Below are 14,174 nucleotides of genomic sequence, written 5' to 3'. Positions count from 1 at the left end.
CCAGCTCAGGTTTGGGAATCTCCCTAACATCCTCAGCCGTGAAGACTGAAGCAAAGAATCCATTTAGTTTCTCCGCAATGACTTTATCATCTTTAAGCGCTCCTTTTGTATTTTCATCGTCAAGGGGCCCCACTGGTTGTTTAGCAGGCTTCCTGCTTCTGATGTACTTAAAAAACATTTTGTTATTACCTTTGGAGTTTTTGGCTAGCCGTTCTTCAAACTCCTCTTTGGCTTTTCTTATTACACTCTTGCACTTAAGTTGGCAGTGTTTGTGCTCCTTTCTATTTGCCTCACTAGGATTTGACTTCCACTTTTTAAAGGAAGTCTTTTTATCTCTCACTGCTTCTTTTACATGGTTGTTAAGCCACGGTGGCTCTTTTTTAGTTCTTTTACTGTTTTTCTTAATTTGGGGTATACATTGAAGTTGAGCCTCTATTATGGTGTCTTTAAAAAGGGCCCACGCAACTTGCAGGGATTTCACTTTAGTCACTGAACCTTTTAACTTTTGTCTAACTAACCCCCTCATTTTTGTATAGTTCCCCCTTTTGAAATTAAAGGCCACAGTGTTGGGCAGTTGAGGTGTTCTTCCCACCACAGGGATGTTGAATGCTATTGTATTATGGTCACTATTTCCAAGCGGTCCCGCTATAGTTACCTCTTGGACCAGCTCCTGCGCTCCACTCAGGATTAAATCTAGAGTCACCTCTCCCCTTGTGGGTTCCCGTACCAGCTGCTCCATGAAGCAGTCATTTAAAGTATCGAGAAATTTTATCTCTGCATTTTGTCCTGAAGTGAAATGTTCCCAGTCAATATGGGGATAATTGAAATCCCCCACTATTATTGGGTTCTTAATTTTGATAGCCTCTCTAATTTCCCTTAGCATTTCATCATCACTATTACTGTCCTGGACAGGTGGTCGATAATAGATCCCTAATGTTATATTTTTACTAGAGCATGAAATTTCTATCCATAGAGACTCTATGGAACCTGTGGATTCGCTTAAGATTTTTACTTCATTTGAATCTACACTTTCTTTAACATATAGTGCCACTCCTCCCCCTGCACGGCCTGTTCTGTCCTTCCGATATATTTTGTACCCTAAGACCAAGTACCAAAGGGCTCTCAGTTGTCATGAATTTCATCATCTTCCCAACTGTGCTAGTAACAAATGAGAAATGTGGGACTTGTCTACATGAGGAACTTGCACAAGTTTAGTTTAAGGTATGATTTTAACCTGGTTTATTTAGTTAAACTAGTGCAAACCCTTTGCAAGGACACTTATTTCAGTTTAAACCAGGCTTATTTCTGTTTACCTTAATTCAGTTAAAGAATCATTTTAAGCAAGACAGAATTAAGTCACTAAAATCAAAATAAGAGTATCCACACCCTTGTTTTTACCAATTTAAAACTGATTTTAGTTAAACCACACCTTAAGTTAAATGAGTGCAACTTTCTCACGCACACAAGGCCTTGCACATTAGGCAGAGCCCCATGTATAAATGTAATTATGCACCTGTATACCTTGCCACAAGATTGTGCTCCATAATTTTTTTTAAATGAAATCTTAGATTAGATCTCTACCCATGATGGTTGTGAGGACAACCTTCAAAATGGATGAAGACAGCCTGAAACGAAAACTTAGAGAAACATGAACTACCCTGTTCATCAAGGGTGTTCACACCGAAGTCCAATGACAATTTAAATCTCAACATTAGCAATTTCATTGCTGATCAATTTAGCTGAATCAAGCCAAGGCACTACACTGTTATTTTTGGACATAATGGCAGGTACTAAGGAAGTATACAGCGGGCCAGTTGCCATCAAAAGGTTGCAGGAGCAAGAAACAAGGAACTCAAACAGCCCTGCCAAATGCAAAGGAATCTAAGCTACTATCGCTTAAACTCAACTGATGGCAGTAAAGGTAGGAGTGCTAGCACAAACAAGGTACTGGCAGCCAATGGTGTATTAAGCCCTGTCAGAGTAGGTGCACATGACATAGGGATCGATAACAGTGCCTAAAAACAATGGCAGCTACCTAGAAACCTCTTTACGCTAATGGTCCCTCTCACCCCGTCCCACTCACTCTGCTACCACTAATGGGCTGAAAAAGTGGTAGTAATGGTGGGAAATTTTAGCAAAAGTTATGCCTAGTGTATACACAGACTTTGCGATGCCCTTATCTAATGTTCCATTCAAAGGAATAATACTGCTCAGACAATGCAGTTTAATTATTCATCAGCTTGCAGCAAGACAGTAGAAAAAATATCATGTTGAAGATTTCATAAAGTCAGTTAAGAAAATCCACAGTTTTAGCAGTACTTCCTAATTTACTTAAATCAAGATCCACTAAACCAAAAGACATTGAATGCAGCTAGCAAGTTAAAAAAGGGATGAAAGTTACAGAAGTGATAAAAGACAGAGGTGAGCTAAAACTTTAAACTGATATGGTCTTACTTTATGACTGTTTACCTGCAATAAGCCTCCTTCATTGAAACGAAGCACTTCTATTATGCTATCCGACTGGATGAAAGCTGTGAAGTAAAGGGAAAGCTAGTTACTGACAGAAATATTCTTAATCCCATAACATTAACAAACGTAACTGGAAGCGTTATATTTACCTTGCACAAACAGTTTATGAAAGCTACTGTTACTTAAATAACATGAATACCCAGCTCCCCCTCCCCCCACCCATGAAAATCCCAGACTTCTGCTATGAAAGATGAGGGGCAACAACAAAAGCTTCAATACCATGTCTTAGTGACTAATTGATTATCCCACCAGAGATACACAGCTCAATTCCAAGTTCTCTATGCAAGCACCACATTTGTCTATGTTCTGAATCCAATTTTTCTAGTGTAACTGAAGGACTGGTTGAATTAAAAGTCAGCTATTCATCCAAGTTGCTTATTCATGAAGGAAGCACGAGCATGACAGTATTGTAGCTGATTAGCTATTTTTAATCAATAAGCATCAGTAGCGAATATCATGGTCAAACACTGAAATATTACCCAAAATGGTAACTGAGCATCATTCTTTAATTTCTAGTTTAAAACTGACTAGAACTCAACTACTTCAGTTGTCTGCCTTACTTTTGACTTCCATTATATCCTAAAAGATTTTAGAGTAGTGAACAACAGTGTATTACAGCTGTCATATATCTGCAAAGTTCAAGACAAAAAAAACTCAAATACTTGAGGTTCATTTCATATCAGCAGTAGAATTGGACAACAAAGTTGAAACATTTTTTCCAATAACAATTTACTGGTTCATCAAAATCTAAACATTTTGTGGAAACTGACTCAGACAAACTTCTGATGGAACCCTGCCTGGTCTCCTCCTAGCTCATCCACTTAGTTCTAGGGCAGGGGTTCTCAAACTGGGGGTCACGACCCCTCAGGGGGTCGCGAGGTTGCTACATGGGGGGGTTGCAAGCTGTCAACCTCCACCCCAAACCCTGCTTTGCCTCCAGCATTTCCTCCTCCTCCTTCCTTGGTAGTCCATCGAATCAGATGATGACAAATCTGTGCAGATCATCAGTTGTTGGTCTTATGGTGTGCCCTCTGGTGACTGTACAAGCCAATTCTAGAGGTGCACATTTTGCTGCAGATGGTGCATGGGAAGTTCGCGGTCAGTGGATTGTGCGCTGCTGATGCTCTGTGACGTCGTTCACGTGCCTCTTGTAGACGCCGACAGCGGTCTTCCTCAAAGGCGATGCAGGTATTTCTGACTGTTGCACGCCACTGTGTTCTGTCGCTGGCGGCGTCCTCAGGGTCCCTAGGTTTGATACTGCTTTAGTGCAGATTGGCTTTGATGGTGTCCTTGTAACATTTCCGTGGACAACCTATATGCCGGATGCCCTGGGAGAGCTCACCATACAGAAGCTGGCGGGGGATTCTGTTGGCATCCATGCGGCTGACATGACCGGTCCAACGTAGCTGTGACTTCATGATCATCATTTCGATGCTTGTCATCTGGGCTCTCTCGAGGACCTCGAGATTGGGCACTTTGTCTTGCCAGCGGATCTTCATGATGTTGTGGAGGCAGCGCATGTGAAATGCTTCGGGCTGCTTGATGTGACGCCTATATAGTGTCCATGTTTCGCACCCATACAAAAGAGATGAAAGAACAACAGCTCTGTACACAAGCAGTTTTGTTGACATCCGGATATTGTGGTGATTTAAAACTTTGACACGCAGACAGCCAAGTGCCTGGCTTGCTTTGGATATTCGTGCATTGATCTCATTATCCAGTGATCCATCACTGGATATGACACTACCCAGATATTTAAAGTTCTCCACTACTTTCAGCTGAGTGCCGTCGATGGAGATACTCGGGACAGAAGCATTTGATCCAGGTGCAAGTTGATGGAGAACTTCTGTCTTTCCGAGGCTGATAGTTAGTCTGAAAAGTTGCGAGGCCTCAGCAAACTTGTTGACAATGTGCTGAAGATCATTTTCAGTGTGAGCCATGAGGGCACAGTCGTAAGCAAAGAGTGCCTCAACAAGGAGTTTCTGCACTGTCTTAGTCTTTGCATTCAGGCGACGGAGGTCAAAAAGTGAACCATCGTGCCGGTATTTCAAGTATATACCTCGGTCCAGATCTTTCAGTGCATGGTTAAGGACACATGCAAAGAACAGGTTAAATAGGACAGGAGCGAGAGCACATCCTTGTTTCACGCCGTTGGTGATGTTAAAGGGGGCTGATGTGGCTCCATCAGACAATACTTCGCCTGTCATGAAAAAGGCGTATAATCTGGTATAATTTATAACGGTGTTAAATATATAAAAAAGTGTTTTTAATTTATAAGGGGGAGTCGCACTCGGAGACTTGCTATGTGAAAGGGGTCACCAGTAAAAAAGTTTGAGAGCCACTGTTCTAGGGCAACCCCTGCTATGCAGAGTGCCTTGGAATTGGGGACCACTGGGCTACCTGGATCCACTGACTCACTGTGAGTCGGGGAGCCCCAACTCCCAAGACCCTTGGTAGCCTGCAGCACAGCAAGCACTCCCAGACTCCTGACTCCCCTTCTGCCCACTGGCTGAGCCTCAGAGCTTGGGAGGCAGTGCTCCTAGGGCTTCCCGTTCCTGGCTCCTGGTCAGCCCAATAGGCCTACTAATGAGGACCTGGGACTTCCAGGCTTTCTGGGTCCAAGGCAGCCCATCAGGGGGCCACTAGGGAGTCAGGAACTCTGTAAACCCTGGCAACTGCTGACTGAAATTAATAAATTATCAGTTTCACTGCCACTCACAGAAGCTAGTCAGTGGTTGAATTGATCAGACTAACAATTTGAGTCAGCAGCTGCCAGGGCTTCCAGGGTCACTACCTTCATGGCAGCCACGCAGGTGGGCAGCTGGAGATGCCAGGGAGCATATTTCATTTCAGAATACTGCATTTCAGTATTTCCAAAATGAAAAAAATTGCCAAGTTTCAGTTCTGTGATTTTAAATTGTGGTTTTTCATCCCATTTGGAACAAAAAAAAATTAAAAACCTCACATTTGTGCAGAACTGAAGTTTGGTTTCCCAATCAGCTCTAACCAGAAGATTGATTTGCTTTCCATAGAGCTAAGGAAAAGATATTACACTGGATGCCTGGGGGGGCAATTCTCTTAAGAAGGTGGCATTTAATTAACTTTTTAGCCCCAACACTGGCCATCTCCCTTCAAAGTTTGATTCACTGCACAATATTCAGCCACTGTGGCCAAGGGAGAGAAGTCAGCCCTGATCTATAGAGCATTGCCACTAGACCATTGAGGCAGCTTTATTGGCCCCTTCCCTTCTGTTTCAGCAGCTAAAGCAAAAGATATCATTATCCAACTTATTTATTCAATCTAATTATGGAGTTTAGTTTATAAAAAGTCTCAGAGAGGTCTAGTCTATAAATATAGTGCTATGTAAAAAGTAGTACTCTTTAATGTACTCTGTAGAGCCCTTTTAGCTAATTTTGCTATCAAAATACTGTTTTTCTTCACAGTGCAGTTAGGAACATAAGAATGGCCATACTGAGTCAGACCAAAGGTCCATCCAGCTCAGTATCCTGTCTGCCAACAGCAGCCATTGCCAGGTGCCCCAGAGGGAATGAACCTAAACACGTAATGATCAAGTGATCTCTCTCCTGCCATCCATCTCCACCCTCTGACAAACAGAGGCCAGGGACACCATTCCTTACCCATCCTGGCTAATAGCCATTAATGGATTTAACCTCCATGAATTTATCTAGTTCTCTTTTAAACCCTGTTATAGTCCTAGCCTTCACAACCTCCTCAGGCAAGGAGTTCCACAAGTTGACTGTGCGCTGTGTGAAGAAGAACTTCCTTTTTTTTGTTTTAAACCTGCTGCCCATTAATTTCATTTGGTGGCCCCTAGTTCTTATATTATGGGAACAAGTAAATAACTTTTTCTTATTCACTTTCTCCACACGTCAATCATATCCTCCTTTAGTCTCCTCTTTTCCAAGCTGAAAAGTCCAAATTTCTTTAATCTCTCCTCATATGGGACCCGTTCCAAACCCCTAATCATTTTAGTTGCCCTTCTCTGAACCTTTTCTAATGGCAGTACATCTTTTTTGAGATGCGGAGCCCACATCTGTACGCAGTATTCAAGATGTGGGCATACCATGGATTTATATAAGGGTAATAAGATATTCTTTGTCTGATTCTCTAACCCTTTTTTAATGATTCCTAACATCCTGTTTGCTTTTTCGACTGCTGCTCTTCTCTTATGGAAGAGAGAATCTACTCTACACTGTCTTGCACATTGACAATATTTTGCCTATCGATTACAGAATCTTTATTATTATTGATAACAAACAACACAGTTTGCTTTTGAGTTCACAGGCTGAGTTTATAAACTTTGCAGTTAGAAAAAACATTTTTTTTACTTGTAAAGTGAGAAGAGGATACAGAACCCCAGGATGTCATTTTACAGCATTGCTTTGTCAGCCTCCAAACTTCAGAACTCAAAAGCAAAGTTTTAAATACAAGGCTGCAAATACAGCCCCGCTCATCCTGGTATGCTTCAATATTATGTGGGGCTCCAAATAGTTAATCTTAGCGTAAACGTTCTGCAGTATCTTAACAGTGGCATTAGTGGGAACAGGTCATTGCAGCGTCAGTCTTAGCTTTGAATTAGCTTGCTTTTGTGTATTTGAGTTACAACCTTAATGTTTTCCAAAAACTCCTGTGTAGATCGATTAAGTTATGTTAAATATGCAAACAAAAAAAGAAGTTTTCTTAATCTATTAACTGTTTTGTATTACAGAATGCCTATCCTAGCAATCAAGCACTTACTTACAACATTACAAACTACATAGAAAAAAAATCAAACAAGATCCATTTAATTTAGCTCCTATATCATAACATCAAGCTCATTAGGACTTGGGCTCTGAATCCCAAATTGCAGAGGCAGTGGAATCTCAACTGAGAAATTACAGCCATCAGTCCTAGAAAGTTTAATCCTAGTAACTCAGAACATGAGTCTTCCAGTCAAACTAATTGCCAATACAAGTATAATAGACAAGTTCTCAAGTAACCCATTATTTTTTACTTCTGTATGTCTTGAACCCACCCAGGCCATCCAGGACTTTAAAGGTGAGGTGCAATGGAAGTAGTGAGTAGAAAAAGATAGTATTGACAGAAAAGGTTTTTTTACGAGCCCATTTTTAACCACAATATCAAGAATTTTAGATCTGGTCTTCAATTATCCTGGAGAACTTCATGTAGATTTGGAACTCTATGCCTGCAACTGAGGGACAAAGTGAGAGATCGGGCTGGGCTGAATCTTTAGCAAAGAGATCCATCACTCCCCCACTACAATTAAGTATTTGAGTTACATCGGTGTTTTAAAAAACTGTTGTAAGAATTTGTGAATAAGAACATTCCTTCCCCGCAATCGAGTTTTAGTTGCTTGTTATCTGTGACATCATAATTCTATAAATTCTCCAGTTGTAAAGTCTTTGATGGGAAAAACAGGGTAGATAGGACTTGAGTATAATGTAACATATGCTGGAACACCCACCTCCCATTAAAATACCACTTTCACACCTTCTACATACATCAAAACTCAGCAAAAGAGGCAAAGAGCTCTTCCTCCCCTCCCCCCCCCCCCCCCCAAACGCATGTGCCACTTAAAAATCAGAGGTCCTAAACTGCATGCTGAAATGACTGTAGCCTCAGGAGGTTCAAATTCGTAAACAAAGAATGTACTTTTCCAAAAGTCACTACTGTAACTTAACACACAGCAACTCATACACTATAACTATGTCAGAGTCCTACGACCAAGCAACTTGAGTGCAGGCAGCTCTCCTGTAAAACCCACAAGCTTCCTCAGCCACTCTCCAAGTCATTTTTGTATTTCATATATCTTAAGCCTTCTGCAAAAACTGGTGCTTTGTGTTTAAGTGAGTGATTGTTTTAAATAAAAGTGCCCTTCATCATTATATCACGTCGCAAGACATGTTTTCAGAGAGCAAGTGACAGTTAGAACTAGGCGAAGTCACGGCCAGCAGCCAAGCTCTGCAGCGGTGCTTCATAGCAGTAGTGGCTCTTAAGGCAGCCAGTGGTTAAGCTTCTGTGGTTAAACCTTTTATTTTAGGTGACATACTCACTGACTCTCAAGCCTTTGTTTCCATTTTCATAAAAGCAAAACTGCAGCTTAACAACATTAAATTTGTGTTGCATGCAACTTCTCAGACTCCCACTCAGATTGAAGTCACTAAATTCAGATGAGGAGTCTGGGAAGCTGTATTTTAAAACAGGGATTTGGAGCAATCAAATTTTTTAATTGCTCTGCTCCGGCTCCACTCCAGCTCCGGGCAAAAACCTACTGGTCCGCGCTCCAGCTCCGGGCTCCGCTCCAAAGCCATTTTAAAATTTCCTTTACAGACAGCTTGCCCATTTTTTGCCTAGCCAGGGAAAGTCTCCTGTAAAGTAGATAACTGCACATCACTGACAGAAGTGATGTCATAAGCAATAGCAGCTAGTAAAAGTATGGTAGGCCATATATGCTGGCTGTTTAGTGATATGCTTCAAGATGGAACCTCAAAAACTTGAATTCTTCATTTAAGACAACTGTCCTATTAAGCAACTTTTTTTTGTCTTCCTTACTATTCATGCACCTCAAGTCACTCAAATATCTTTCTTCTAAGTTAACTTTCTACTGTCCCATCAATCCTTTTACAGAGAAACTGAAATAATCTACAATCATTCATAGCAACTGATTGTGATGTTACTGGAAAAGACAAAAGAAAACACACAGGGAGAATGTTATGCATATACATAAACATCTTAATAAATCTCTAAACATTTGAAAACAAATCTAGTAGTCCAACAGTTGTTAAATATACATAATATCTGTCAGAGCAAAGACATTATCTTTGCACAAGTGTGCATTAACATTCAGTTGGACAACATAATTTTGATCCAAGGTTATTATATTAAAAGTTGCTTTATGAACACTTAAGTAATGAGACATGAATTTCTGTTCAGTAAATAATGTTGAAGTAAGAAAGTTCATCAAGCTAGTTTAGCAAATATGCTGTTGCATGTGTGATTATTTAAATTCCACTCTTTTCCACAGCTTGGAACAGTCATTTCTGAAGTGTAAAACTTTAAAAACAAATGTTAAACAAGACATGCTCAACCACCAGACACTCGTTTTGGTGACAGCTGCCAGACACTGAAATATTACAGTGATGAGGACCATAAAAGTACCTAGATGGTCAAAAGAAAAGGAGTACTTGTGGCACCTTAGAGACTAACAAATTTATTTGAGCATAAGCTTTCGTGGGCTACAGCCCACTTCTTCGGATGCTGTAGCCCATGAAAGCTTATGCTCAAATAAATTTGTTAGTCTCTAAGGTGCCACAAGTACTCCTGTTCTTTTTGCGGATACAGACTAACATGGCTGCTACTCTGAAACCTAGATGGTCAGAAATTCATTCCTTTTACTTCCCTCTAGTTTGATCTTCCCTTGTCATGTTGCACATTTAGACTGTAAACTCTTTGGGTCAGGAACCATGGTGTTTTTTAATTGTAAGGTCCTAGCTTATTTTGAAGTATGGTAAAAACAAGTAATTTCTTGCCTATGCCACCATCCTTCAGGTTGATACAGCTACAGGCAGCACTATCCAACACCACCAACCAGCCTCTTGTTTCCTGCCCCAAGTCAAGTGTGTAGGAGTTAATACAAATATGCATGTGAATATATTTTTCTCTCTCATTCCCTATAAAGGAAATACCATTTACCAAGTACAGATAGCAGTCTTCAGCCCAGTACAATAGAACAAAACATGCTTGGGCCTGGGACACAAATAATACAGATCTACAGTGCATCAGATAACCAGAAGAAGGGTTAATTTGGAAAAAAAAAAAAAAAAAAAAAAAACCTCCAAAACAAGGTGGCACTTAGCACCATAACTTCCTAACCTACACCAGAAAGTTATAAAGATGTACTGTGCAACCGATATACTAAACTGAATAAGTTCGTATTCAGCCCAACACCCCTAAAATCTACCATGCCTCCTGGTGCCTAAAGACAGCAATTTACTTTACTTTTTGATCTCTGTGATCTAAATAAATGAGGCAAAGGATGACAAAAAGAGATGTAGTAAATACAAGCAGAGTAATCAAAGTAATGGTAGGCAGGCATCATGTTAGTTCCACCTTTTATTTTTATGTTAGGAAGAAGAATTGCTCAGTGTTCTTTTTAAAATATTTCTTTATGTATTTATAAAATCAGTGTCTCCCCTCAGTCTTTTCTTTAGAATGACTACGCTCCCAATTGTAAACCTTTCCCTTATGAGTCTTATTTATGAAACTTGTTACCATCTGTTCTCTGAATTATCTTCAAATTTGTCTGTCACTTTGGAAGCGTGATGCCTAACTTACCAAAATGGGTAAAAGTCGATGATTTTTTAAAAAAAATAATCTTTTGTACTCTACATTAATTTTTAATTTAATTTTCCAACCCACTCTGTGACTAAGCTCACTGTGAGTTTATTATAACCATGAACCAATTATAATATGCTCAATAATGTCATTCACTGTATATCTATGTGATTGTCATTATATCAAGATTCATAACATGTATTCGTACACGTTAGTAGACTAGAACTGGATGAGTAAGTTTTAAAGCCTTGACTGTATCTGACAAAGAAATAGACTACGTATAAAAATTGAGACCACTCAATTCGAAAAGACACCATAGATTTTTTTTTTAAAAAAAAAACAACTTATTTGGTTCAGATGAGCCACAAAGTGTACTTTGTCTTGCTCAAATGAAACACTGAGATTTTCTGACAAAGTTATAGTCCATAGTTCACCCAATAGAACATTACTAATAGGATGATGGATAACCTATGAGAAGGAAATTGAGCAGCATGTGGAATACTTGAGGGGGAAAAGTAATATGTTTTAATAAATGGCTAATATATGCAGTGATAGGAAGGAGTAGGAAAACAAGATAGGAGTTTGCACTTGGGAGAAATGGACAGCATGCCATGAAACTTATACATAGGATATATGACTGCCATGCTCACTCAGTGCAACTTTTCATAAAAATCTTAGACATCCCAAGAATAACAGAAAATAGTGTTGAAAGTTGTATGCTTTCAATAATAACCACTTTTCATCAGTTTCACTGGAGAACAGAAGCTTATTCTGCCACAAGAGAGACAGACAAATTAGGCAGCTGATTACTGCAAGCTGTTCAAAAAAGGCCAACTCTCATTAGAGATGAACCAACTGATTCAAGTAACACAAAAACCATCCTGAACTTCTATGCATCTCCTAAAACATGATATTTTGGGTTGAGAATTCAGAATGTCACTCCACCCCTACAGGCCCCATCACCTCACATAGTGTCCTAGGGGCAGAAAAGGACCAGCCAGCTGTCCCTTTCAAACTAGGTGCTCTTGCTGATTGTGTAGCCAGATGACCTGCTTTCCTTTCCTTTCCATTGCAGGGGTCTGTGCACAGATAAAATAAAATCTCTAAAGGGAGTCTAGATGGAACCATCAGGGACAAGGTTATAAATACACATTTAAGAAAGAAGCACAGACCACCTGCAAAACATCCACGGGGAACTGGACTGAGACCAAAAACTCATGTCACATAGAAACTTTCATTTTCTCTTTTCACTTCCCCATCACCTTAAACGCCCCCTCCCTCCTGTCCCCCCTTCTCCAGCAAAGGGCTAACACTTGCATGGAAAATACTCAGTGACAGTTAAACCATCTACAGCTGAAGTAGAGATTTTATACAAGACTAAAAGTGCACCAACCAGGTTTTAAATAAACAAACATATATACACATGCAAACAGATTAAGCTAAATTGGAAACAAAGTAACTTTTGTTAAATAACTAAGAACAATGTATTTGTTTTGTGCTAGCCTTATCACAATTTGTAAATATTAGTTTTAAAACTCAAGACAGAAAAACATTGAGACAGAGCAGGACAGACACCTTTTGCTATTCCTTTTTATACAAAAAGAACAGGAGTACTTGTGGCACCTTAGAGACTAACAAATTTATTTGAGCATAAGCTTTCGTGGGCTACAGCATCCAAAGAAGTGGGCTGTAGCGCACGAAAGCTTATGCTCAAATAAATTTGTTAGTCTCTAAGGTGCCACAAGTACTCCTGTTCTTTTTGTGGATACAGACTAACACGACTGCTACTCTGAAACCTTTTTATACAGTAGCTCTTTACTTCAGTGAATGCTTTCCGGGAGTTGTTACATGATTTATTTTTCCTGTAGCTGGACATGGATTTTATCCACTTGTCTCATCCACTTTTGGTTTAGCTTTGCAGCGGGGTTTGCTTTAGTAGTTCAATTAGTAAAGTCCTGGTTTTGAAAGCCAGCCATAAATAGAAGGTGCCAACACACTCCTGATTCACACAGGCGATGGACAAGAGCACTTTGACCTAGCCTGGAGGAATGGAAGTGAGTCAGCCTCAGGCCCTATTCAAACAGACCCTAGCCTAGGGCACCTGTCACTTTTCAAGAGCTAAAAATAGCATACCAAGGTTTCTCTTCAAAGAGAGCAAGAAATTCCACTAACATGATGTGCTGGGCAAAAAAGAGTTTGCAAGAAACTATGTATGCCTACTAGTAGAAAGAGATTAAGTGCTCTCACTGAAGGTTACCCATGCTTACAAGATCTTTTGTTCGAATGCACAGACTACCCCTACTGCCGATGTACAACACTGATGGGACTCCTGTCCGGGAGTGTGCGAGTCGTATGTGACTAGGTACAGCTGCTGGTGAGCCTGGTGCCTGTCCCAGTAGGCAGGGCTGGGGGCGGCACAGCCACACCGGAGGAGCTGCCCAGGCTGGACGCTGGCTCCTGCAAGCAGCAGCCCGACATGCTGCTGCTTTCACCGCTGTGGTTCCTGGCCCGGTTGCTGGCTGTGGCCCTGATGGTCTCACTCATTGTCACTAGAGCCCTGCTGCTCTATGGATATAACCTTTTGTATCCGCGCAGGGCTCTAGCTTTTTCCTTCTTATGCATCAACACAAGTAGTAAGGCTCAGTAACCTAAATTAGGCCTTCAGTTATACCTCTGCCAATCTATTGTTTTCATTTGCACAGTTATAACTGATTGGAACTAATGTTGAAACAGAGTTACTCACAACCTATCCTTTGCCCCATCCTCCCCAGTTAGGGTTGCCAGGTGGCCGGTTTTTGACCAGAAAGTCCAGTCCAAAAGGGGATCTGGCAGTCTCCAGTCAGTACTGATGACCAGACACTAAAAGTTGGTTACTAGAGTAACTACAATCAGCCTCCCCATCAAGACGGAAGAGCAGCAGCTGCTACCTGGAGGAGCTACTCAGTTGCTGACAGAGAGAACTGGCTCCCAGACACAAAGCTCCAGACTCCGGTGGAGAGGAAGGTACCAGTATCACCACTGCCTGGGGGAGAGGAAATCATGTCTACCCCCTCTGTCATACCCCCCTCAGCCTGTGCCCCAATTGCCCCCCCTCCTCGCCCCTCACTCCAGAGACTGAGCTTCCCGCAATTCCTCCTGGCCCCTCACTTAAGGGACTGACCTCCCCACTGTGCCCCAATTGCCCCTAGCCCCTCGCTCCTTTTCTAAGTCAGAGCCCGACCGCAGTGTCCTAATTGGGCAGGCAGGCAAGCTCCACATCAGCTCCTCCCAGCCCGGCTCTGCAGGCAGCA

The 14,174-nt window shown here is 41.1% G+C and overlaps 1 protein-coding gene across 1 annotated transcript in view; it reads right to left on the bottom strand.

Annotated features, from left to right (window-relative positions):
- Positions 1-14,174, bottom strand: part of TMEM131 (transmembrane protein 131) — a 172,114-nt gene that overhangs the window by 139,537 nt on the left and 18,403 nt on the right. The window contains exon 2 of the mRNA XM_065402904.1: positions 2,470-2,531. Coding sequence (XP_065258976.1) covers positions 2,470-2,531 — 62 coding nt within the window. The remainder of the gene's footprint in view (positions 1-2,469; positions 2,532-14,174) is intronic.

The sequence above is a fragment of the Emys orbicularis genome, chromosome 1 (assembly GCF_028017835.1).
Source record: "Emys orbicularis isolate rEmyOrb1 chromosome 1, rEmyOrb1.hap1, whole genome shotgun sequence".
In the NCBI taxonomy this organism is placed as follows: Eukaryota; Metazoa; Chordata; order Testudines; family Emydidae; genus Emys; species Emys orbicularis.
Note: the sequence above shows the minus strand (reverse complement) of the source record. Positions and strands in the feature narration are given on the sequence as shown.